The sequence below is a fragment of the Drosophila novamexicana genome, unplaced genomic scaffold (genome assembly GCF_003285875.2).
Source record: "Drosophila novamexicana strain 15010-1031.04,08,12 unplaced genomic scaffold, DnovRS2.1 tig00000485-arrow-pilon, whole genome shotgun sequence".
Lineage (NCBI taxonomy): Eukaryota > Metazoa > Arthropoda > Insecta > Diptera > Drosophilidae > Drosophila > Drosophila novamexicana.
Genome location: NW_020824808.1, coordinates 3,083,725 through 3,106,804, shown reverse-complemented (window position 1 = coordinate 3,106,804; position 23,080 = coordinate 3,083,725). Strand labels below are relative to the sequence as shown.

At 41.1% G+C, this 23,080-nt stretch overlaps 11 protein-coding genes across 13 annotated transcripts; 6 read left to right on the top strand and 5 right to left on the bottom strand.

Moving 5' to 3' along the window:
• Positions 1-209: 209 nt before the first annotated feature.
• LOC115761360 (bifunctional arginine demethylase and lysyl-hydroxylase PSR) lies at positions 210-2,013 on the bottom strand. The gene has a single exon (XM_030703106.1). The coding sequence runs from the start codon at positions 1,781-1,783 to the stop codon at positions 566-568; it is 1,218 nt and encodes a 405-aa protein (XP_030558966.1). The 5' UTR covers positions 1,784-2,013; the 3' UTR covers positions 210-565.
• On the top strand, positions 1,770-2,785 carry LOC115761366 (biogenesis of lysosome-related organelles complex 1 subunit 5). The gene is made up of 4 exons (XM_030703115.1): positions 1,770-1,814; positions 2,070-2,198; positions 2,257-2,528; positions 2,597-2,785. Exons 2-4 carry the CDS (start codon positions 2,177-2,179, stop codon positions 2,765-2,767), a joined length of 465 nt encoding a protein of 154 aa, XP_030558975.1. The 5' UTR covers positions 1,770-1,814; positions 2,070-2,176; the 3' UTR covers positions 2,768-2,785.
• LOC115761363 (transmembrane protein 199) lies at positions 2,768-3,826 on the top strand. Its single transcript, XM_030703111.1, has 2 exons — positions 2,768-3,354; positions 3,419-3,826. Exons 1-2 carry the CDS (start codon positions 2,781-2,783, stop codon positions 3,703-3,705), a joined length of 861 nt encoding a protein of 286 aa, XP_030558971.1. The 5' UTR covers positions 2,768-2,780; the 3' UTR covers positions 3,706-3,826.
• Positions 3,804-5,306, bottom strand: LOC115761361 (zinc finger protein-like 1 homolog). Of its 2 annotated transcripts, none has more exons than XM_030703108.1 (6): positions 5,055-5,306; positions 4,878-4,987; positions 4,702-4,813; positions 4,440-4,633; positions 4,181-4,379; positions 3,804-4,123 (listed from the first exon to the last, which is right to left on the bottom strand). In XM_030703108.1, exons 2-6 carry the CDS (start codon positions 4,977-4,979, stop codon positions 3,828-3,830), a joined length of 903 nt encoding a protein of 300 aa, XP_030558968.1. In that variant the 5' UTR covers positions 4,980-4,987; positions 5,055-5,306; the 3' UTR covers positions 3,804-3,827. The 2 variants fall into 2 exon arrangements, with proteins under 2 accessions (XP_030558968.1, XP_030558967.1); XM_030703107.1 differs by having other exon boundaries at positions 4,878-5,002; positions 5,055-5,305.
• Positions 5,307-5,406: 100 nt separating this feature from the next.
• LOC115761362 (probable DNA-directed RNA polymerase III subunit RPC6) lies at positions 5,407-6,645 on the bottom strand. The gene is made up of 3 exons (XM_030703110.1): positions 6,563-6,645; positions 5,986-6,384; positions 5,407-5,924 (listed from the first exon to the last, which is right to left on the bottom strand). The coding sequence occupies exons 2-3, from the start codon at positions 6,376-6,378 to the stop codon at positions 5,436-5,438; spliced, it is 882 nt and encodes a 293-aa protein (XP_030558970.1). The 5' UTR covers positions 6,379-6,384; positions 6,563-6,645; the 3' UTR covers positions 5,407-5,435.
• Positions 6,488-7,266, top strand: LOC115761367. Its single transcript, XM_030703116.1, has 2 exons — positions 6,488-6,669; positions 6,853-7,266. Exons 1-2 carry the CDS (start codon positions 6,580-6,582, stop codon positions 7,204-7,206), a joined length of 444 nt encoding a protein of 147 aa, XP_030558976.1. The 5' UTR covers positions 6,488-6,579; the 3' UTR covers positions 7,207-7,266.
• Positions 7,140-8,748, bottom strand: LOC115761359 (26S proteasome regulatory subunit 4). Its single transcript, XM_030703105.1, has 2 exons — positions 8,656-8,748; positions 7,140-8,594 (listed from the first exon to the last, which is right to left on the bottom strand). The coding sequence occupies exons 1-2, from the start codon at positions 8,656-8,658 to the stop codon at positions 7,278-7,280; spliced, it is 1,320 nt and encodes a 439-aa protein (XP_030558965.1). The 5' UTR covers positions 8,659-8,748; the 3' UTR covers positions 7,140-7,277.
• A 602-nt stretch (positions 8,749-9,350) lies between these two features.
• LOC115761486 (cytochrome P450 307a1-like) lies at positions 9,351-11,066 on the top strand. Its single transcript, XM_030703253.1, has 2 exons — positions 9,351-10,651; positions 10,802-11,066. Exons 1-2 carry the CDS (start codon positions 9,351-9,353, stop codon positions 11,064-11,066), a joined length of 1,566 nt encoding a protein of 521 aa, XP_030559113.1.
• Positions 11,067-11,165: 99 nt separating this feature from the next.
• On the top strand, positions 11,166-12,446 carry LOC115761364. The gene is made up of 2 exons (XM_030703112.1): positions 11,166-11,731; positions 11,793-12,446. The coding sequence occupies exons 1-2, from the start codon at positions 11,456-11,458 to the stop codon at positions 12,357-12,359; spliced, it is 843 nt and encodes a 280-aa protein (XP_030558972.1). The 5' UTR covers positions 11,166-11,455; the 3' UTR covers positions 12,360-12,446.
• A 255-nt stretch (positions 12,447-12,701) lies between these two features.
• LOC115761590 lies at positions 12,702-14,598 on the top strand. The gene is made up of 5 exons (XM_030703385.1): positions 12,702-12,847; positions 12,910-13,083; positions 13,179-13,547; positions 13,611-13,879; positions 13,949-14,598. Exons 1-5 carry the CDS (start codon positions 12,814-12,816, stop codon positions 14,216-14,218), a joined length of 1,116 nt encoding a protein of 371 aa, XP_030559245.1. The 5' UTR covers positions 12,702-12,813; the 3' UTR covers positions 14,219-14,598.
• A 19-nt stretch (positions 14,599-14,617) lies between these two features.
• LOC115761586 (glutamate dehydrogenase, mitochondrial) lies at positions 14,618-22,891 on the bottom strand. 2 transcript variants are annotated; one of them, XM_030703376.1, is made up of 6 exons: positions 22,361-22,891; positions 16,992-17,426; positions 16,609-16,928; positions 16,333-16,537; positions 15,842-15,880; positions 14,618-15,282 (listed from the first exon to the last, which is right to left on the bottom strand). In XM_030703376.1, the coding sequence occupies exons 1-6, from the start codon at positions 22,761-22,763 to the stop codon at positions 15,011-15,013; spliced, it is 1,674 nt and encodes a 557-aa protein (XP_030559236.1). In that variant the 5' UTR covers positions 22,764-22,891; the 3' UTR covers positions 14,618-15,010. The 2 variants fall into 2 exon arrangements, with proteins under 2 accessions (XP_030559236.1, XP_030559237.1); XM_030703377.1 differs by lacking the exon at positions 15,842-15,880.
• Positions 22,892-23,080: the final 189 nt, after the last annotated feature.

Sequence of the window (23,080 nt, the reverse complement as noted above, 5' to 3'; positions counted from 1 at the left end):
ACCAATTTAATTTGTTGCTACATCTTTTAAGTTACATGGGAAACAATTTATAAGAACGCAAATTTACAATAAAAAGATGACACATTTTTGTATAAAACCATTTGAATGCATTTTTAACGCCCAGGCAAAAGGAACTTTATACTAGATCATTAAGATCAAATTTCACTAGAAACCAGAATATATATTCCATCAATGAAACGCGGTGCAGATTTTTACAAATATATTGAATTTATTTATGTTGCATTTAAGTCGTTGGCGAATTATCCTTGGCGGATCAACTTGAAAATAATTAAATATCAAATTGACTATTTAGAGCTAATATTAAGCGGCTGTTTGGTCTAGCCGGGGATAATTCATAGTTTATTTTTACAGCAACACGTTTACTTGTCTATGTAGAAAAATATTACTAAAACATGCAGAAATTATCAGGGTCAGGATTGCGCTGTTAGCTTGGGCGGGATGTGCGGTCGGACGAACGTTGACAACGCGGCACGCGACCACAGAACAACAGTTGACGATGAAACAGCCGCATAAGCAGGCTATTCCTTTTCGCTTTCTGTTGACATCAAGACCGCGAAGAGCCCATGGCACCTCCGCCATCACCACTGCCGCCCATGCGCCGTTTTTTCTTTTTCTTGGCCGTGAGACTTTCCTGGCCGCTATCCGTATTTGAATCGGCGTCCGCCTCGGTCTCCGATGATGAGGAACTGCTGGACGAGGAGGATGAGCTCGAATTGCTCGAGCTATCGGAGGCGAAACCCGTGCTTTCGTTTATATTAATACTTTCGGCTATTTGAGCCAACTCTGGCCGCTGCTCCCGCAGCACACGCAGCCATTTGCGAGACAATTTGGGGCGACCGCGCACCGTCTTGTGCCACACACACGGAAAGTTCGTAAAGCTACAAAAGTTTTGCGTTATCGCAATGGTATCGTCCAGATTGAGCACCACGTGCCACCAGCCGCCAGGCACAAACACCGTTTCGCCAGCACACTGTAGCACCTCGATGGGTTTGTATTCCTGCGGCCACGAGGGCAGCTGGGTGCGCGGATAAATGGTGCTAAACCAGGTGATGGCCTCGTCGCGCTGCTTGCCGCCCATTGCGCTGGTGACCTTCAGCAGGTCCTTGGGCGTGTGCGTGGGAAATAAGCACCACCGCTTGTGGCCACGTATTAACGTATTCCAGGCACTGGTACCCAATGGATCAATATGAATGCCAGTGCCCGAACGAGATGGACCCATTACAAACCATCGATATGGCGGGCGACGATCCTCGCCGCAATACTTGAAGAGATCATCGCGAAAATATTTGGGCACCGTATAATCCTCCAGCAGCTTTCGCCGACGATGATGCTCGCCAAAGCTGCTATCGAATATGTAAAGCGGACTATCGTCGCGAGTCCCTTGCATATATTCGACATAGTATTTCATTTTCATCTTGACGCTATATCCTTCATTATCCTCGCCGCACTTAAATTTCTGGTTGCGATACTTCTTGGCAAGCCGGGAGAGCGTCCACTTCTCCTGGGCCAGCCAGCCATCGGCGCAACCGGTTATTATTACGGGCAGATAGGGACGCTCGTAGCGTTCAATGAATTCATCACATGTTATTGTTGCATTATCTATTCTTTCCAGGTTATCCGTAAAGTCCCAAAATGGCTCAAACTTCTCATAATAGCGCATCGCAATCCACGCGGTATCTCCATCCAATTCAGGCCGGGCCTTGCGTTTCACGTCACGCGTACGCTTTCGTGATCGTTTCGGCAGTTTAAATTCTTCGCTCATTATGAGAAATTCAGAAAATATAAACGAAATGGTAATTGGGCAGTTGGTGGATGACTTTCTGCACGTCGCATTCAGAGCGAATGCAGATGAGTTGCAAATACGGTATCGATATAAATTTCTTCCTATGATATCGATTTTTTGCTGGAAGCGTGGTTCAATTTGAATTCAGTGCAATAGAAATTGCTTAACTCTTAATTATACAGCATCTTGCCATACAGACCACTTTAGGCAGAAGCAAATTGTTTTCCATATTTTTTATTTCAAATTTGTAAATTAACTTTTGCAGGAATGTCACCAATGTCACAATCCAATTTATCGATAGTCAATTGCGGTATATCGTCGGCCCCACTCATGTGACAGAAGCAAAAAATAGGAGTTTTTTGAAGAAAAATAATGATAAGCCAAGTTGGAAGAGGTACGTTTCGGAGAACTATACCTCGCTAACGTATATAAGTCCAATTAAACTCTTACAGAGTTTTACAAAGTGCCGCATCGCATTTTAGACCATCGCGTATTTGTTAACGGCGAAATTGAAACATTTTTGGATAATTTCGAAGTAAAACGCAACGATAGCGAAGTCGAGAAACTTTTTCAGGTCACCGAAATTGTGGGTTCACTTAAATACGACCTCTCAGAGCGGTGCATTGCATTAGGTAATCAGAAGCTTACCGAACTTGCCACAGGTGTTAACAATTTGCTTTGTGGCGTTGAAGCGCTTCTGGAGAAAGCCAAAGTTGAACGAGCAGTGCGTATATTTAACGAATAATCAAATATTTACGAACAGAATTGTGAGTAATATTTTTAATTACCCAGCCCAGCGCCAATCTACAAGAGGCAAGACTTGCACGTGAGCAACGCAAAGCAGAGTTTATAAACAATCTGCAGCACAGTTATCAAAGAATTGATAACTCATTCGAGGAAAAGGAGGAGGAAATAGCCGAACTTTACTCGGACTTGCAACTTAAGCTGAACATTAACAAATAAGTACGCCAGCGACATGCTGAAGTCAACAATCGTGGACACTCGTGTGCGGCTCCGGCCATCCAAGAAGTTGTTGGCCTCGATAAACGCACAGAAGGAACATTTGAGAGAACTGCCGGCGAATGTGGCCACTGCACTGGAGAAAAACGGCTACAGCGTTCCGAAAAGTATCAGAATCTTGAAAGACAGTGAGCTTGTCTTCAAGCGACCACAGATTGATACAAAGCTGCTGGAAAAACTAACAGCAGACGTCCCAGACGTGCCCCAAAAAGCAGCGGAAGCCCCAGAGGAGGAGGAGGAACAGCAGGGGCCAGTTGATGGCCACTTTTTATATCTGAACGATTTGCACTGGCTTAACTCAGCTTTGACTGAGCTACGCAAAAAAAATGTAATTAATGTATTTCTCTATGAGCTAATTGAAAGTTGCGAGCTCATACTTCCAGAGAATGAGTTTAAGCCGCGTAATCCCGAGCTTGAGGCGCGTTGCCAGCGCTTGCGCGAGGAGCAGCAAAATCGTGAATACCAAAAGATGACCAAAAATGTTGATGCAACTCTGAAGCATGTTCCCGAGGACACCGTTGCCTATCAATGTGAGTTGATTAATCAAGTTGAAGCAATCTAATTAAATCTTGATAATGTTCGTCTCTCTTGTAGTAAAAAGCATCAATAAGCAAATCATAGCCGTGGCTCAGTTCATCTTCTCGGTAGCGGCAGGATTTACGTTTGGTTTCTTTGGTGTCAATTTGATGGTTGGTCCCCTGCCCTTTGGTTTTCGAATCCTGCTGGGTGTCATTGTGGCACTAGTTATAGCGCTGGCCGAGATGTATTTCCTAGCCAAGAAGCTGCACGAATATGATGAGGTCCTGGATGCGCCCAAACGTAAAACTCCCAACTCGCCTAAAGTGAGCGGCGTGCAAAACATTAAGCCGCATGTTGATTAAAAATTAATTTAAAGAGCTTAGCGTTAAGTTTTTTTTTGCAATATTTGAGGTAGATAAATAAGTTTTGATTTTAACAGAGGAAGGGAAGGGCTTTTCGATATATGTTGACAATGCACATACACTTATTCGTAGTGGTTCTGGTTGGGGTTTGGATTATTCCAGCTGTCGTCCAAACTGTCGTTGCCACCACCTCGACCTAGCAGTGCCATTAAATAAATGAACACAACGAAGGCCAAAATGCCACTGATTGCCAAGAACCAGGTGCGACGCCAAGGCGGACGCGATGATGGTGCATAAAAGCGACGCGTCCATCGCGAGAATAGCTCAGCCGGTGTGCGGCGCTGGTATTTATTTTCATCACGATCCGTGCCACCTATGGGCGACTGGCGCGGCAATAAAGGACGCCGGCTGCTAGTTCCTAATAAAAAAAAACAAATTTAAAATGACATACAGACTGAAACAACGTGCAACGGACCATGTAAATCGCCAGAGCTAGGCGGATTAAATGCATCCATTAACAGCACGGAATGTGGACTGGAGCTATCAACGCCTCCATTCGGTTTCATACGCTCACGCTCGCCAGCGGAATGATGGTGCACTTTGGTTATGTTCGTAACGGCCGATTGGCTAGCAATAGCCTTTGACTTGAAGCTATTGTTTTGATCATCTGAAAGCTGCAAATTGATTTACTACTATGTAAACTGTTCAAATAACGCATCCCGTTGAGCATTTACCAAGGCAAGACCCAGTCCATTTCGTCCCCAGTTCACTTTTGCCAGATAGTGTTTGAGTGCATCCGCCACGGGTGAGACCAGATTAGATGTTGGAAATATTTCGACGCTACAACTTGGGCATTGATGGCCACTAGGCGCTGTATTGGGAGGCAAACCGGCTTGACGTGCATTCAAGCAATCCCAGTGATAAACATCTAGGAACGAACATTAAATAATCGATGAACTTTCATTTTATGACTGCCTACGAACACTAAGCACTTACGGTAACACACCAGACGTACACATTCGCCCTGCTCCAGGCCGGTGCCGCACAGCGTACAATTGGATATATAGTCGCTATCACGTAGCCATTGAAGATACGATTGCACTATGCACTATACGGGAGTAATTGATTCGTAAAAAGTTATTTATCACTTATAGATTGTGTTCCAAACCTACCTTGGGATGGCTCTGGACCATGCAGTGCTCACAAACATTTACTCTATGCTCGAAGCAGAATTGGTTTGTCACCAATCGTTTTGGACATTTGCAAAGTCCCATTGTGGATACTGAGGAGTTATTGTCTTTCTCTTAAATAAGCTTTGTATCGCACTTGAGCTAACAGTCGTAATTTACCTTGGGCGCACAAATTTGTATTATCGCATATTTATTGTGAATAATTCTAAATTATTTTAATTTTGTGCTTAGCTTTTGTTGGAATTTTTGCCTAGATAATAACAGAATCGACAGCCACGTATTTACACTGTTTCCAGACCGAGCAAAATTCTATCGGACTTCCGATTAATCGATAAATTGTTTGTATAGGAGCGCAGTTGGGTACGGTTAGTATTTGAATGCACAGTAACAATTTTAAGTTGGGAAATGTTTTTAGCTTATACTGTAATTTTCGCATCCGTTAATATATAAATATGTATAATGAGCTCGATTGCTGTCAAAATAACTTCTGAATAAACAGTACTTAAATTGGCGTAACAATAAAAAACAATGTTTGCATTTTTAGTCTAACCAATCGTTCATATATTGACAATTAATAGCGGTAACATCGCCACAATTGGAGCAATTCTTAATCACGGGGCATATGCCACATGGCATCTGAACCAACCCAGGTGCCGGCAGAGGTAAATTTACCGCACGATACACGTACGTGCCATCCGATTGTAGTATGCGTTCTGCGCAGCCATCATAGACTACGGTTTTCAGTATGGTCTCTAGATCATCCTCATCTAGATTGACTTTACTAATACCTAAATCTGAAATAAATTTGTGCACCTCCTTCACAGTGCAACAGGACATTTGTTTAAACGCCAGAGGTCCATCGCGTTTTTTCTCGGCACCCTCACGTTTCATTTGAAGAAATCGCAAGCATTGTTGATTGAGCACATCCACGAACTCGACTTCAAAATCCTGATCCTGATACCAAGCACCGCCCGTTACTGACCGATCTGCTTCCATGTTGTATAGCATATAGACTTTCTTTTTGCTGGCCTTGATTGTGAATATTCAAATGTAGTGCTTATGATTTCTTTTATAGTTAGCATACACTTACATTCACTGATTTAACGGCTTTGATCAGTTTCTTTGTTTCCAGATTCTTGAGGATTTTGTTTAACTGTGTCATGTTCAAATTGGACTTCATGCGTATATCACGTATCCAAATGCCTTTGTTGCCGCCCTCTTCAACTATACTATAGACGATCTTCTCTTCATTATCAGCGTCTTTCGGTAGTGCGCTTTTCTTCTGAGGATCCTTGGCACGATAAATAAGTTTCTCTCCTTTCTTCAAAACCTCTATGCTCCCCTGCTTCAACAGTACATTGAGACCTTCGACCCGCGAAGCAGCGGACATATCCGACAATGCTTTGGTTAAGTCATCATTTGTTGCACCACCCGGAATTCCTTGGATTACAGCGAGCAAAAGTTGAGCGATTTCCGCTGCCATTGTGATCTGTAATTGAAAAATTCAAATAAATTGGTGGACCTAATTATGTCAAATGTGGAGCAACACAGTAAATGAGGAGCATTTCTGTTATCACGCTGCTAAGTAAGAGCATTGTACACAGGCGAATGTTTTTGTTTTCAATGGTCGAAATTAAATTGAGCTGTTGTATTTTTCAATAACTTACGATTTTGCAGTGCTAAAATGTCACAAGCACACAGTTCAGATGACGAAACTGATTTTAAGACCGTCAATACAACCAATTACCAACGAATACAGGAAAAAGTAGAAAAGGTATGGCAATAGCGTGCTTCAAAGTGGGAAACGAGTTGCCTGTCAGCTTACTTTACTCGTCTGTTAATAAAGAGAAGAAGAAGCACTATGTTAAGTGTGCAGTCCCATAACTACGAAATCAGCTGGCAGTTTAAAGGGCTTGATCCTGATATGAGAATACTGAATACTCTATTTTTTCTACAGATAAATTATGCTGATGGAATAGCAGATGGACGCGAACAAGTGTTTCAGACCAGCTTCGATCAAGGCTATGCCGATGGATTAAGAACTGGATTGGAATTATCCAAGTTCCCGGCCTTTTATGACGTACTCAAAACCGCAAATATGGACGAAACTTTATCAAAGGAGCATCAGGCCTACGAGGAAATGAAGTTATCAAAACCCACAGATAAAAGCCACTTTAAGTATTTGGAGCATCAAAGCGAGCCACTCAGCGTTGTATCCGAAAAACAAAATGTCTATATAGACAATTTATTGGAGCACTGCGACGAAGCGCTGCAAAAGACAACAAATTTATTCAAGTCGCAAGCGAAATGATTTATGTGTTAACCTGATTTAATGCGTGTGTGATTAGGAATTATAATATATTAACTGAAAGTTGATTTGACTTATAAATACAATCCCTCGGGCGTGCCTTCCTTCTTGCGGTACAAAACGCTCTCTTTCGATTTTTTAAAGTCCTCGTTGGTCACTTTCATGCGGCGCTCGCGCAATGCCATTAGACCAGCTTCTGTGCAAATTGCCTTTATATCAGCACCAGATAGATCATCCTTGGCCATAATTAGCTCATTCAAATTCACATCCTCAGCGAGCGTCATGCGCGATGTGTGTATGGTGAAAATGCGTCGCTTGGTCTTTTCATCGGGCAGTGGGAACTCAATCTTTCGATCAATACGTCCCGGACGTATAAGCGCCGGATCCAGCGTTTCAATCCGATTCGTTGCCATGATTACTTTAACATCTCCGCGAGAATCAAAACCATCGAGCTGGTTGAGTAACTCCAACATGGTGCGCTGAATTTCGCGTTCTCCGCCAGAGTTGGAGTCATAACGCTTCGTGCCAACAGCATCGATTTCATCAATAAATACAATAGATGGCGCATGCTCCTCGGCCACGCGGAACAGCTCTCGCACCAACTTGGGACCATCGCCCAAGTACTTTTGTATAAGCTCTGAGCCGACAACGCGCAAGAATGTTGCAGAGGTTTGATTGGCAACAGCCTTAGCGAGAAGAGTTTTACCAGTGCCGGGAGGACCATAAAGAATAACGCCCTTTGGTGGTTTAATGCCCATTTCCTCGTAGTATTCAGGATGCGTTAGCGGAAGCTCAACAGACTCTTTGATTTCTTGTATTTGCGTGTCCAGACCACCAATGTCCGCATAGGTTTCCTGTGGCGCTTTCTCCAGCTTCATAACCGTGACCATGGGATCTGTGTCGTCACTTAGAACACCCACTACAGCATGAACCTTGTGATTCAAGAGGACAGAGCAGCCAGGCTCCAATTGGTCCTTGTCGACAAAGGACAGAATGCTGACGTAGTGCTCGGAACCCACGGATGTCGACACAATGGCATGATTGTCATCGATAATCTCCTCTAGATTGCCCACGGACATTGGTGTGCCACGCAAGTCATCCACCTTGGAACGTTCTTCCTCGTTCTTCTCGTCTTGTGGCTTCAGGCGCTCCTGATTGCGTATAAACTCATCCTCCATCATAAGGTAATCCTTAATGCGCTCCAATTTCAATAACTTCAGACGGCAGCGTGTATGGGGCGTCACTTGCGGCAGCTTCATGGCCGCATCGGGACCCTTTGCGCGACGCTTCTTTTTGCCAACACGAGTCGGAATTGGTGGCTCATATTTCTTCTTTTTGTCTTTGTCATCCTTCTTGTCTCCAGTTCCACCCTGTGCCGATTGGTTTTGACCCTGCAAAACGCCAGCACTCAATTAAACTTATAAAACTAAGCCTTTTCCCAGGCCAATTTACCATTTTGCGTGTCTTCTTTGATATAGTCAAACGAAAATTATTTTATTTTGTCGGCAACACAAACAGATTTTTACTAGTCATAACCAACATGAAGTTGGCTGCGGCTACACTGCCAGTGTGTACACTTTGTATCGAACATGGTTGCACGGCAAAATAATATTTTGCGCGCCTACTTTTAATTTAAATTTAACATATTTATCAACACTTGTTTCGTTATTTATATATTAACTCGTAAATGCAATTATATATTTTTTTAATAAGACAATTAACTTTTTGACAGGCGTTTAAATTACGATTAAAACGTTAGGAGCAGCCGTCAATAAAGATTCCATTGTTATGTACTTTTTAACATGGCATCACATTTAACATAGCATCTTATTACAGTAGTTATTTTCCACTCAACATATTCACCACAAAGAGGAAGGACATTGCAAGCAGATAACAAGTTTTTTTAGTTCAAGGTTCGAAAACAACAAAAATAAAACTTTACGCCAAAAAAGCAGACGAAATAACAGAAATAACGTCTTCATTTTCAGCGATCGGCATTTTGTAAACGGCTTATCAACAGGTACATAATTATTAAGGCACCTGTAGATTCATGTACATTGAATGAATTTCTGTTAACTATTTTTAGATACCTGTAAAACTGTCTGCGTAACATTCGTGTACTTCATCCAAATGTGTTATTGGCTATAATGATGTTCGAATTATTTTATTTTATCATTACAAGTTTAATAACTGTGCTCGTCGCGTCCTACATATTAATAATATTCAAATGCACACGAAAAGTGATTGTACAAATTGTACATTCAAATGAGGAAAATGTTAAACGTGAATTCGTTCAGGCACCTGGTCCACATCCTTGGCCCATACTCGGAAACTTGGATATAATTGGCCGTTTTGACAATCCCTTCAAGGGCTTTGGAACATTAGCCAATCATTATGGCGACATTTACTCCTTAACTTTTGGTCACACACGCTGCCTTGTGGTTAACAACCTGGAGTTAATACGAGAGGTCCTTAACAAGAATGGGAAATTCTTTGGCGGTCGCCCGGACTTTCTACGCTACCACAAGCTGTTTGGAGGTGACCGTAACAACTCTCTAGCTCTGTGCGATTGGTCGCAGCTGCAGCAAAAACGCCGCAACTTGGCGAGGCGCCACTGCTCTCCGCGAGAATCGTCCTCTTATTTCACCAAGATGTCAGGTATTGGCTGTGATGAGATTGACATTTTGATGGAAGAGCTGAAAAAAGTTATTATACCCGGACAGTCGCTCGATTTGAAGCCAGTTTTGAACGCAGCATGCGCAAATATGTTTAGCGAATATATGTGTTCAATGCGATTTGATTATGCCGATAAGGAATTTCAACAGATTGTACAGTTTTTTGACGAAATTTTTTGGGAAATTAACCAAGGACATCCATTGGACTTCCTGCCATGGCTGTTACCCTTTTACAAGCAACACACGAATCGCATTGCGTATTGGTCGACAACAATACGTAAATTTATTCTGGAGCGTGTTCTTAACCAAAGGGAGCTGAATATTGATCCTGAGGAGCCGGACAACGATTTCACGGATGCACTACTGAAAAGTTTGATAGAAAACAAAAATATGTGCCGTAATACAATTATCTTTATGCTGGAAGACTTTATCGGTGGCCATTCAGCTGTTGGGAATTTGATAATGCTGGCTCTTGCCTATATAGCCAAGGATCCAGTTATTGGTAGAAATATTCAATGCGAAGCAGATGTTATCTCAAATAATGGAAAGCGAAATATTACTTTGGCAGACATGGAAGAAATGCCCTACACCATGGCCACAATATTCGAAGTTCTGCGCTATTCATCATCTCCCATTGTGCCACATGTGGCTACCGAGGATTCGGTTATTTCGGGATTCGGAGTGACTAAGGGCACAATTGTGTTTATAAATAACTATGTGCTAAACATGAGCCAGGAAAGTTGGAGGAATCCCAATCACTTTTGTCCAGAACGATTTTTGGAGCAAAAATGTACGAATAATGCTCAAAAAGCATCGACGATTTCTGATAAAAGAAAAATGTCTGAAGACTCCGATTCAGGCGTAGAGTTCGAAAACGATAGTACATTTGGATTACAATATTTGCATTTAAAAAACCTAAAAACAAAATCTGATGCGAGCAATCAACTGAATGATGAGCTACCAAAGTTGCGACTGAGAAAGAATCTTCCACATTTTCTACCGTTTAGTATAGGAAAACGTACTTGCATTGGACAAAATTTAGTACGAGGCTTTGGTTTTATATTGCTGTCTAATATATTGTTGCGTTATAATATAAGCAGTCCAGACATTTCAACGATTAAGATAAATTCGGCCAGCTTAGCGTTGCCCGCAAATTGCTTTTCACTCGTATTAACAGAAAGAATTTAAACTTCACAAAATAATATTTTCAATATGCCATTTGTCATAACATTTAATACAACTAAGCTTAATAGTAAACCTTGCAAAAATGTGATTACCTATACTGGTAGTTTTATTAAAAGATAATGTACATTGAAAATGGTTTAAATAAGTAATAAACCTATCAAAATAAATGAGTCGTCTGCGTATTTGGAATTAACAGTAGTTTTAATGTTCTCAAAATTAGCAGATTATATCGATATTCCAGCTTGTTTAACTAAAATATCGATATTTCCACACAAGCGAACTAGCTTAGAGCTGAACTATAACATTTCAATGCTTAATATCATCTCTAACCCAAACAACTCAAGTTTGTTGTTTGTTGAAGAAACCCGCGAAATTGTTAATATTATAAATAAATGGCACAAGACCCAAAAAACATTGAGCTTAAGCTCCAAGACATTGACGTTTTAACAGCAGGAATTGTTGCAGAGTTTGTAAATAGCATACTGGACTTCCTGTTATTCCACCGCAGTCAAATTCCATTCGTCTATAAAACATACAAATATTATGTGGAGAAATGGGATGAAACTAATCAAACAGATAATGCACAAGACTCTTTTAAGCATTATCAGTTGCAAAAGCAACGATCCTTAGCTAAGGAGACCAAGGAGGCCATCAGCAATATGCGAGAAGTAACTATAAACAACGTGAGCAAAAGTAGCCAAAACTGAACAAACATTGTTTTATTTTCAGCTAATACGAACTACATTTAAGAGCAGCAGAGCGGTAAAGAGTTTACGGTTTCTATTCGGCAATAACACATTCATGCCGGCAGAGTCCTACACAATACACATACCGCACACATCCATATCCAAATACCACGGAGATATGCACTCCATGGCAGACGGACCCATGAACCAGACACTTCTGCAGCTACTCACTTGCGAGGATCTCTATACGCTCTGGTCCACAGAGCTTAAGGCCACTAATGTTTTCCTGGAGCTGGAACTGTTGACCCATGAAAAGGAGGAACAGATCGAGGCTTCGAAACTAATCCCTAAGGATGTTGTTAGTCAGCTGCCACGCAGCTGTAAGAATGTGCATTTGCATTTGTTGCATGTCAACGAGAAAGACAACGCAGAGCTGGAATGCTGCAAGCAGTTGGCCATATACGAGGATATCGCCATTATGAATTTGCAGCCAACAGAAGCCAATGAGCAAGTATGCATTAAGGAGACAGAGCAAATGACTGGTTGGTGGCAGGCAGATGTCATAGTCCGCGGATTTAGAGCTCCCAAATACGACTTGTGGTCCAACTAAAACCTTATAGACCTAAATTCACCATGTAGTGCCAAGATAAATTCATAAAATTTGCAAAGTTTTACTACATAATTTACAAATGTTTGTATTTTAAGTTGGGTTGTTTCCACTTCAAATTATAAAATTTCTTTTTCCTTTACCCTTGCAATTTTGAGAAATTAAAATTAAGTAATGCATTTGCTTCAGCTTAAAACATTTCAAATTGTTTCATTGCAAGTGTCATCTCTAAAAAGAACTCTCCACTTGTTGAACCAAACGGCGATTTGAGTAGTTCGATAGCAACTGGTTCAATCGGTTCATTGAACTGAACAAGTACAACGATTCAGCCCTAACGCTTGCCTTTGTATTTGATTCGCGTCCCGTTTACATATAATTTAAAGGTTTTGAAACTATACAGAAGCAAGCGTCTAGTCATTCGTCGTAGTCTCGTTGTCGGTTGCGTCGTCGTTGCAGTATGTCTGAGAAACCGACTGTTTTAATTTTGGGCGGTAAGTGCAATTGCAATGGTAATCGGAGCGATAGCTGCGACTTATCTCGACTGTATCTGTAGGCTGCGGCTTTATTGGACGCAACTTGGTGACTTACTTGCTGAAGAATGAGCTGACACAGGAAATACGCATTGTTGATAAGACGCCGCCGCAAATGGCCTGGCTGAATGAGCAACAAAGCAAGGCTTTCGCTAGTGATAAAGTTGAGTTTTGCAGCGCGAATTTAATTAATGCCGGTATGTAATAATACAACCCACACACGCAACCTTATCTATATAAACTGAAACTGGTTTTTGGAATTTGTTTTGTGGGTGTCCTTCATGGCTTGCAGCCTCATGCAAATTGGCGTTTGCACCGCACCCAACAACGAATCGGAGCTGGGATGTGGTCATCAACTGTGCAGCCGAGACGCGTTCCAATCAAGATGATGCCGTCTACAAGGAGGGCATCTACAAGCTGAGCATCAACTGTGCCAATGAGGCTGCCAGTCAGCCGACCAAGCGCTATGTGGAGCTCAGCTCGGGCTGTGTGAACAGCAGCGAGAAGACGCCGCTAAAAGAAGACTGCAAGCTGGAGCCCTGGACGGGTGTGGCCAAACAAAAGCTGAAAGTGGAAAAGGAGCTGGCACACATTAACAATCTTAGTTATACGGTGGTGCGCCTGCCTGTTGTTTACGGCATTGGCGATAAGCGCTACTTAAGTGAGTCGCCGTCACAATCATAATCTGTTTTTGTATATAACAATCATGTAACTAACTCCACAGTGCCACGCATTATAATAGCAGCCATATACAAATATCTCGGCGAGACAATGAAACTACTGTGGAACGACGCCATGCGCCTCAATACGGTGCATGTGAGCGACGTATGTGCTGCGATTTGGCAATTAGCTGAAAGTCCAAAAACGGTTGGTCAGGTCTACAACATTGTGGATGACTCAGCGTCTACGCAGGGCAGCATCAGCGATTTGCTTGTGGATATTTTTGAAATCAATGTGGAATACTTTGGCATTGTTATGTCCAATCTGACTAAGGTATGTCATCAATTTTGACCGATGACTCATTTCTATTTAATCACTACATATTCATATGCATTTACTCAGCTCTATCCAAGCGACACGGTGGGTGAAATTAATGATAAGCACCTGGCGCCCTGGGCTGAGATTTGTCAGCACAATGGCATTGACAATACGCCGCTCACACCTTACCTAGACGAGGAACAGCTGCATCATAAGCATCTCTATCTGGACAATACGAAACTAAAGGACTTTGGGTATGTGCTACAGCAGCCAAAAGTAACGCGCGCCTTGCTTATGGAAATGATTGATGATTATGTGAAACAGCAGCTGTTTCCCAAATCTTTGGCAATCTAACTGAAGCTATTGGACACGGATCAAGCACCAAGTTAATACGCACACAAACATTATTAGTTAAGTTGAAAGTTTTAATATTGCGAATCAATAATGACCACAAAATCTTCCAATTTATAACAGGTATATATTATCCTGTAATTTGTAGCGTTTGCAAAAAAAGAAAGAAAGTGTACTTATAGTATTATGTGTAGACCCAATCATTTTTTATATAACTAAAAACTATATCGTAGTAACCATACATTCCAATCAATTATACAATGTATACGTAATTTAAAGCTCGACTAACGAACTGAGCACCATTTGAGACTAAAATTAATATTGTGATCATTTTAGTGGCCAACGACAATTGACAATTTCAATAAAAACAAAAATTAAAAATACAAAAACAAAATGCAATTGTTTAGTTATTTAGTTTATGTGTGTATTTAATTACTTTAAAAGTTGCGGCAACGGAGCGTTTCGTACGATACGATACATAATTGAAAAATGCAATTGCTTCACTTTTACGCTCATGATGTACTTAAAAACTTACAGAAAATCAACAATAATCATTGTAAAAGCAATTTAAGCTCGCTCTTGTTTTTGTTTAGCTTAATTTAAAACACGGTATGAAGTTAGAAAGTTGAACAAATCTTTCAGCTAAACTAATAATTTGTTGCTTCATACAAATGAATTTGCTTTTGTGACATTTTCTATCAAAAACAGAGGCGCGCGCGGATGCAATATGTTTATGTTTGCTTTTGAGTTCTTCGGTTGATTAATAAACTAGTTAAGTTTTAGCAGCTGCAGCGCTTAGAAGGCCAAACCGGCGTCACGGTATGTGGTGAAGATCTTCTCAATGGAGTTGACATAGGCAGCGGTTCTCAGATCCAGACCCAGGTTGTATTTCATGGCTGTCTTCATGATGGCACGTGCGGAACGCTCCATTGTATAATCCAGACCGGAGTGCACAATATCCTTCTCGGAGGCGCCAGAGATGCGTTTCTGGAACGACTCAGAGGGTGTCACGGGAATGCGACCACCGACACGACCAAAGCGACGCTCCAGGGACTCTTGCACGGATTCTAAAATATGACCCGGCATTGCGCAAAGAGAGAGAAAAATAGAGAGAGAGAGGGATACAAAAACAGACAAAGCGATTAATTAAATATGCCACATGCTGGATATTGGATACGTTAATAGCCGCCAAGGTTAGGTTAGAGCATTTATGAAGGCACAGTTAGAGCACATTGTTTTAGATATGTTTACGGGCTACGCCCCAATCATTAGTGACACGATCTGTATGTGGTATAATGGATAGGGAGCTGGCAAGAGACATCCGGGCGTGATCTAGACACAGATCTTCAAGCTCTACCAATGCGTTGATGGTAAGGATAATGTGGACAAAAGAACATAACATACAAAAATGGAGAAATCTAAAACTATATAAAATACATGTATGTCAACAACCAACATACAATAAAGTTTTCTAAATTATAAAGGATAGCAAGAACCAATGCAGGCGTTTTTTGGGTGTGTGTGTGTGTGTGTACGTTATGAGTAACAGTAAAAGGCTTGTTTTTTTTTTTTTTTGTTTTGTTTACGGGACAGGATAATAGAAAAGAAGATTTAATAATAATGTACCGTCGTTAATAATTCTTTCAATTGACTGTTGGACTGAGTCTACATTGGTGATAGAGAAACAGAAAAAAAGAAGAAATAGAATAAACAACGAATTACTAAGATGGCATTATAATTAAATTACGATCTTAAGTTGTTTTTTTTTTTTTTTAACTGATATACGACTATTGAGGAGCACTAACTAAATTGAGCCAAATAAATATTAAATTAGGTGTTTTGTTTTTGTTTTTTTTAGAGACCAAACCAAACCGGAAGAGCAAATGCTTAAGAGCAGCCGCTTTTCTGTAAGGGTTTTGCAACTGGCTTAAGTTAAAAGACATAATATATACAATAAATAATTATACAATTTTAAAAACCATATACCCTTAAATGAATTGTAAATGATATGGCATGATTGATCGTACAAGCCTGTGATATATGTGTATATGTACTACGTATTTAGATAGATAGTCAAAAAAAGTGATTTTTTTCTCTAAGGAGCTTGAACAACTTACCGAGCAGATGATAGTTGGACTCGCGCTCATACTTGAAGGTCAGACGACCGTATGAGACATGGTTCAGGTTCTTGAGCCACTCGAAGAACGAGACGGTAACACCACCGGCATTGATATACAAGTCGGGTATGACCAAAATGTTGCGATCAATGAGTATCTTATCAGCAGCGGGCGTGGTGGGACCGTTGGCAGCCTCGGCAATGATCTAGAAGTATAATAGGATGAAGCATGATGAGATATGAGGAGAATCCTTTATCATATGTAATTGATGCTCACCTTGCATTGAATTCTGCCTGCATTCTCGCTATTGATGACCTTCTCGACGGCCGCTGGAATGAAGATGTCGCACTGCTCGAACATCAGGTTCTCGCCCTCGTACGGCTTGGCATTGGGATAGCCGACGACGGTGCCGTGCTCGTTCTTGTAGTCCTCCAGCAGCTTGGGATCAATACCCTCTGGGTTGTAGAGTGTTCCGTCGTGCTCAATCACACCGATGCAGGTGGCGCCGGCGCGGGTCAGATAGCGGGTGGTGTGCAGACCGACATTACCGAAGCCCTGCACAATGAAGGTCTTGCCGCCCCAGCCGGGAGTGGTGCCTGCGAGCATGCGACATGGTTATGGAAATGTTTAAGTGACAGGGAATCTCTGGGATTACTCACCAATCATGCTCATGTAGTTGGCCTCGTTGATGAAGTTCTCCAGACCGTGGAAGACGCCGCGACCGGTGGCCGAGACCCGTCCGTGAATGCCGCCCTGGTTGATGGGCTTGCCAGTGACACAAGCGTGCGCATTGATGTCCAAATGACCGATGGTCTTGGCATAGGTATCGGCAATCCAGGACATCTCACGCTCGCCAGTGCCCATATCGGGTGCGGGCACATCAACGCCGGGGCCAATGAAACCCTTCTTGGCCAACTCAAGGGTGAAGCGACGTGTGATCTTCTCCAGCTCATGCTCCGAGTACTCCTTGGGATTGATCTTCAGGCCGGCCTTGGCACCACCGAAGGGCACATCAACGCAGGCGCACTTGAAGGTCATCAGAGCAGAAAGGGCTTTGACTTCATCGCGTGACACATCCAACGAGAACCGAATGCCTGCCGTAAAAGAATTGCATAAGTATTACGTATACGACAGGTGTGCCTGGGCACAAGAAACCTTGAAAGCAATATATTTATATATATATACGACATACAAAATGCTAAAAGTACATTCCTTCTGTCTAGGCAGCTTTGCAGTTGTCTTGCTTTTATTTTTGGACTTAATCCAATTGCAAAGCTCTATGAATAGACATTTCGTTTGGATTCGAAAGCAAAAGTTGATTTGCTACAATGTGTTTTGGCATCTCCCTTCGCACGTGCATTCGTCCTGGGATCAATGCCAACCTGAGTCATAATCGCATATAGAGAGGCAGGTAAATGCATACCATGCCGTAATACTCGAAAGACCCAAGAGATTGTTGCTTATCTTGTTTGTTTGTACCATTTTAATATCGTTATATCTTGAAAGTAAAATGCTCTTGGCGATTAGATAAGCAACTTCCTTAGCTTCGAAATTGCCCGCCTTTAACAAAACGAAGGTTTATTTTCAAGTTTTACGATGTAATCCATAAACAATATGCACTCGAGGCAGATAAATAATTGGTCAGGCACAAAGTACACGCATTTTTCAATTTATGAACTTTTATCAGTAACCAAATAAATACTATATTTCAATTGGAAAACAAGTATTGTTTTTTCGTGGACAAGCCCTCTCAAAAAGAAATAAACAAACACGCAAGAAGCTTAAGTTAATTAAATATGGTTGTCAAGCGCTGATCTTGTTGTCTTGGCCGGTGAACTTTGGCCTGCCAAATTCGGCAACATTTGATTACTGCAACTGCTCTTATCAGCTGTAAATATTGTCAATGCAAAGCAGATCGCAAATTGTGTGCTAATTGCGCTGCTTGCTCATGCAAGCAGTGCACCAACAGCGTCTGTGCGCTGTGTGCGTGTGCACAAGGTAACGGAAACAATGGACTTGAACATAAACAAACGAGCAACTGACCAACAGAAGAGAAGCTCAATGCAACGTTGCCATTTTCTGCTATGCTTGCTAGTATCTCTTATTGTTTGCTTTGCTCTCTCTCTCTCTTCGGCCTGTGCATGTGCCCGCATAACAACAGCGCACGCAGCTTTTCGACTTTGCCAAAAGACCTCAGCTCTATTTGTTCTTTTGCTTCAGTTTTGGGAATTTCAGCGCTTAGCTCATAAAAATTCGTTGCTAACAACCGGCTTTATCGGCCCAAAGAGCAAACACAGACTTGTTTTTGAGTATTATTCGCACAAAACAAGAAAACAGAAAATGAAAAAAAAAAAAACAAGCAAACGCGTGACTTTTTTTTTTTATAGTTCGCATACTACGAGCTGGTATATGCCCCCACGTATCGCAAATCTATTTATGCATAGAGCTTGCCATACATACATATACATATATACTGGCTATACCTAGCTACATATATGTACCTATAAATCCTGTGTATGTATATGTATATGTTTATGTATATGTATGGTATGCTTATACAATCAGTTGCGATAAGTTCTTTGCTTTTTTGGGGGCTCGATCGCTTGAGGCGTGTATTTTGCCACGTCTATAGTCTGCTCTACGTGCATGTGTGTGTGTGTGAGTGTGTTAGTGTGCGCCATTGGCAACAGCAATCGCAAATTTGAAAGAGCACAACCGGTTGCCCCCCCAGTGCGCATCAGCTGACTAGCTTTTGAGCCATATGATTTTTTTTTCTCTTCTTTTCTAGCGTGGGCTGACGGAATCTTATGTTATTTTTTCCCTGACACTTGGATAAGATATGAACGAATAGCGCAGGAAATGACGCTGAAGCGTGTAGCAAGTGCCAAAATGTTGGTAAACAGTTTCCATGTCCAATTGGAGCATTCAAACAAGTGGACACACATATGTACATACATATATGTATCTGAAGTATTTGTAATACTTGAGGCAAGACACGAATGCAAACAACAGCAGTTTTTCACACAACAGTTAAATGTTGACACAACTTATTTGAATACAAATTGCAAATGGAAGCTCAAAACACACGAGCCGAGTGATTATCTTTTTGTAAACAAATCCTACATTCCGTTAATGTACAGTAGTTGAGCAGAAATCAGAACTTTTAAATAATTCGGGACGCAGACTACACAACTTTTTCTTTTTTGAGAAAATTAATGGCTGTTTTAAACATTTTGGGAATTTATTTTAGATACTTTCAGAATTTTTAGAATTTTTTTCATTCAGTTTTTGAATATAGAAATTTCAAACTTTACATTTAAAATGAAAGTAATTATATGCAGCAAATAGATATAAGATTTAACATTTGTAAATTCGAAACGAGTTTTAATTTGCGAGTGACTACTGTAGTACGCATGTATGTACACAAATGTTGCATACACAGGCTGATAAGCCCCGCCCTGCCCACATTACATTGCGCACATTATCAGCTGAATTATCATTTGATTTACGAGTAGTTGCAACAGTTTGGGCTTTAATTTGATAATTGAAAGCAAACACATAATGTGCCCAAATGTGGACCGTAAATAGCATGCTCTATATAGGACTTTTGGCTGTGGTTCAATAATGAATATGTCGTTCATTTCTCGATCCGATGCAATTACAGTATGTATGCGAATAAATGAATCCAATTGCCAGACAACAGTTCAACGACATAGAAAGTGGTGTATAAGGCAGCTGCACAGTGTGCCAAGAGTGTAAAACATGTGACTCATGCTTTGGCACAACGTGAGCATCACGTGAAACACTAAAAAAAAAAAAAAAAACACAAACAAAAAACAAAACGAAAATGAAAAGTTTTGCCGATTGAGGGAGATACGAGCTCTATAGACAACACCCAAACCGATGCGCTGAAAACCAGTTTTTTTATTTGCATTTTATTACACTTTCAATACATTGACATAGGGTATTATGATTTGCACATTAACTATGTAAAGCATGGCAGATGACTTTTGTAAAACTTCATTAACAGTTGAGTTCGTCGGACCTCTATATAATATACACTGTAGTATCGTTTCGTTATATGGGTACAATCTTTCGACGATTTGGATTTTATATAAAAACACTACTAAGAGCAGATCAGATCAATGTGAAATGTGAAAAAATCGATATTGAAAATCTGTTTTTCAAGGAATTCCTTAGAGTTTAAAAACTAGTCAGTAAATTTTACAAGTAGCTTTTAAAACCATAAATACAGATCAAGTATCTTTCATTTGATGTGCAGCCCATTTATTGCCACCATTTTTTTTGCTATTGCTTTTTTGAGAATATACGAATATTCTTTAGCACAACAAGAGTTACTGCTGAAGATTTCAGCAAGATCGGTTAAGAAACACAGAAGTTATTAAAGAAAATGAAAGAAAATGCAGCGCGAGCTGCATTTCGCATCGGTAGGGTATTCGCTAGTCGACTCGAGCATTCTTGTTTCCTTTTTTTTTTACTGCGAGTGGCTTTCGTCGACGTCAAACATTGAGAATTAACTGCAAAATGTATTTAACCGAATTCGAGCCAAGCTATGAAGTCATTTGTGCCTATAGAAAACACACATACACTTAGCATATATTTATATATATGTATTGCAATTAACATTAATTAGACTAAAAAGCATTCAATAAATGCCTAGAATCAATTTAGCACCAATATCTAGTATATGTACACACATATTTATTTCGAGCAGCGACCAGAAAAATATCAAAATATTTAGAGGCATAATTAACAAGCTCGAGTGGTTGGCAACAGCAAGTCACACGCCTGTTTACAACCAGTTTCAATGACTATGAAATCGGCAATAAAATCATAAAATGGTTCGTCCATTTATGTTAGGCAGGCCCTCGAGGGCAACGACTATCAATAATAATGAGAAAGAAACAAAAAATCATGTACAATCATTTTGTTGTTGGCGATGATACGAAATAAATACACAAATACACTCTTATATGATTTTTGTGTGTTTTTTTTTGTCAACTTTTGCTTTTTTGTTTTTTGCTCCAGCCGCCTGCCAAGGTCTGATAAGAACCGTGTGGCGGTGTTATTTTTATGATGCATAATATTCTTTTAAAATGTTGTTATACATTTATCAAGTAACATTAAGGCTGCTTTACAGTGGTACCTCTTTGGAACGGACACGGTTTGCGTCAAAGAAATTTCTTAATCACAGTTAAATGTATACTGTTAAACATTAATAAGCTAAAATAAATGTTGAACAATTGCATGGCCAGCTATTTGTTCGCTTAGTCCGTTTGTAGAGGCTTCACTGTATTGCACTCAAAAAAAAGTGGGCGTGCGTCGCTATTTGCAGCTTGACAACAAAACGCCGTTAATCGTATATTTGTCACACTGTGCCCTATTTGCTGTGCTGCTCTAGTTCCAATAAGAAAACAAAACAAAAGCAAAAGCACAAAATAAAAACGTTATTAAAAATAGAAGCAAAAATAAGTGCAAAACAAAAACAGCGCGTTGAAAAAGTTTTGCCAACGAGCTAGGTGAACAAAATATTTTGTGAATTTTGTGAGGCATCGAATTTATGTTGGCGGCATTCCCTCCGTAAGGGGTGTGAGGGGGGGTCAAACACTTGAAGGGTTTGGAAATCAAATGGGAACACGTGCAAAGACCAACCAGCTGCTTATGCAATTGGGCTAACTGTAAAGCAAAGGCCTAGGTAGCATATATTCTATATGTATTCATATGCATGTGTGCCCGGGCAGCGTCAATGTAAACAATGTGTGGAGTGTGCGCGAGAGCAGGCAGGCAGGCAGGCAGGGGGGGAGGGGCTTGTGGGCAGGTCTGAATACGTATGCGTCGATTACATAATGGCAAAGACAAGAAACAAATGCAGCGACGACTGTGGAGAAAAATCGATTTTTGCCAACAGTTGGCCCAAATGTTTTCCAAAGATGCCGGCCACCAGAAGGTGGAGAGGTGGAAAAGTGGACGGCTTATTAGAATACATATATCGTATTTTGTATTTTACCTCCTTTGGTGGGAATCCTGTGCGTGCTGTGCTGTGCACGGTAGCCGGTAATCATCTCGTAGTTGCCCGCATCGCGGCGCAGCGGGAATGCAATCTCGATGATGTGGTCGCACGGTTGCATAAGCATCAGAATACCCTTTACCTTCTGCTTTTTTTCGTCCAGCGACAGTTTGCCCTTCATGTCATCGATCAGACGATCTTCGGATATTTGGCAGCCGCGATGGAAGAAGTACTCGACCATGTCAAAGAAACGCGGATCCTTGGCAGTTGGCACATCCTTGAGACGATCGGGAATTTGGTAATTGCGTGTCTGGAGCACAGCAGTGGGCAATGCCTTGGCCAAGGCGGTCAACTCCTGCTGGCGCATAGCGCCCTGTCGGGCCAAACTCTTCAGGTGATACATGCTTTCTATACTACGCACACACAATTGCCACACTACACAAAATTCAAATGTTCTAAATTGGTACCGCTCCTCAGAAGCTGCTGGCTAATGCACAACCGCTTGCTTTTCGACGCCGCTCCAAACTGAGCGCGTTGAGGCACGCTCCATGCCTTGAAAGCTTTTTCACCAGAACCATGGTGAAATTTACATTTGCCGTGACTAAAAGCGCGCGAAAACTAGTGATGAGTGCATGAGCACAGACCGCTTATCGATATTTTCGTATAATCAGTTATCAAAATATCACAATGGAGTTAATAAATATGTTGTGACAGCCTTTA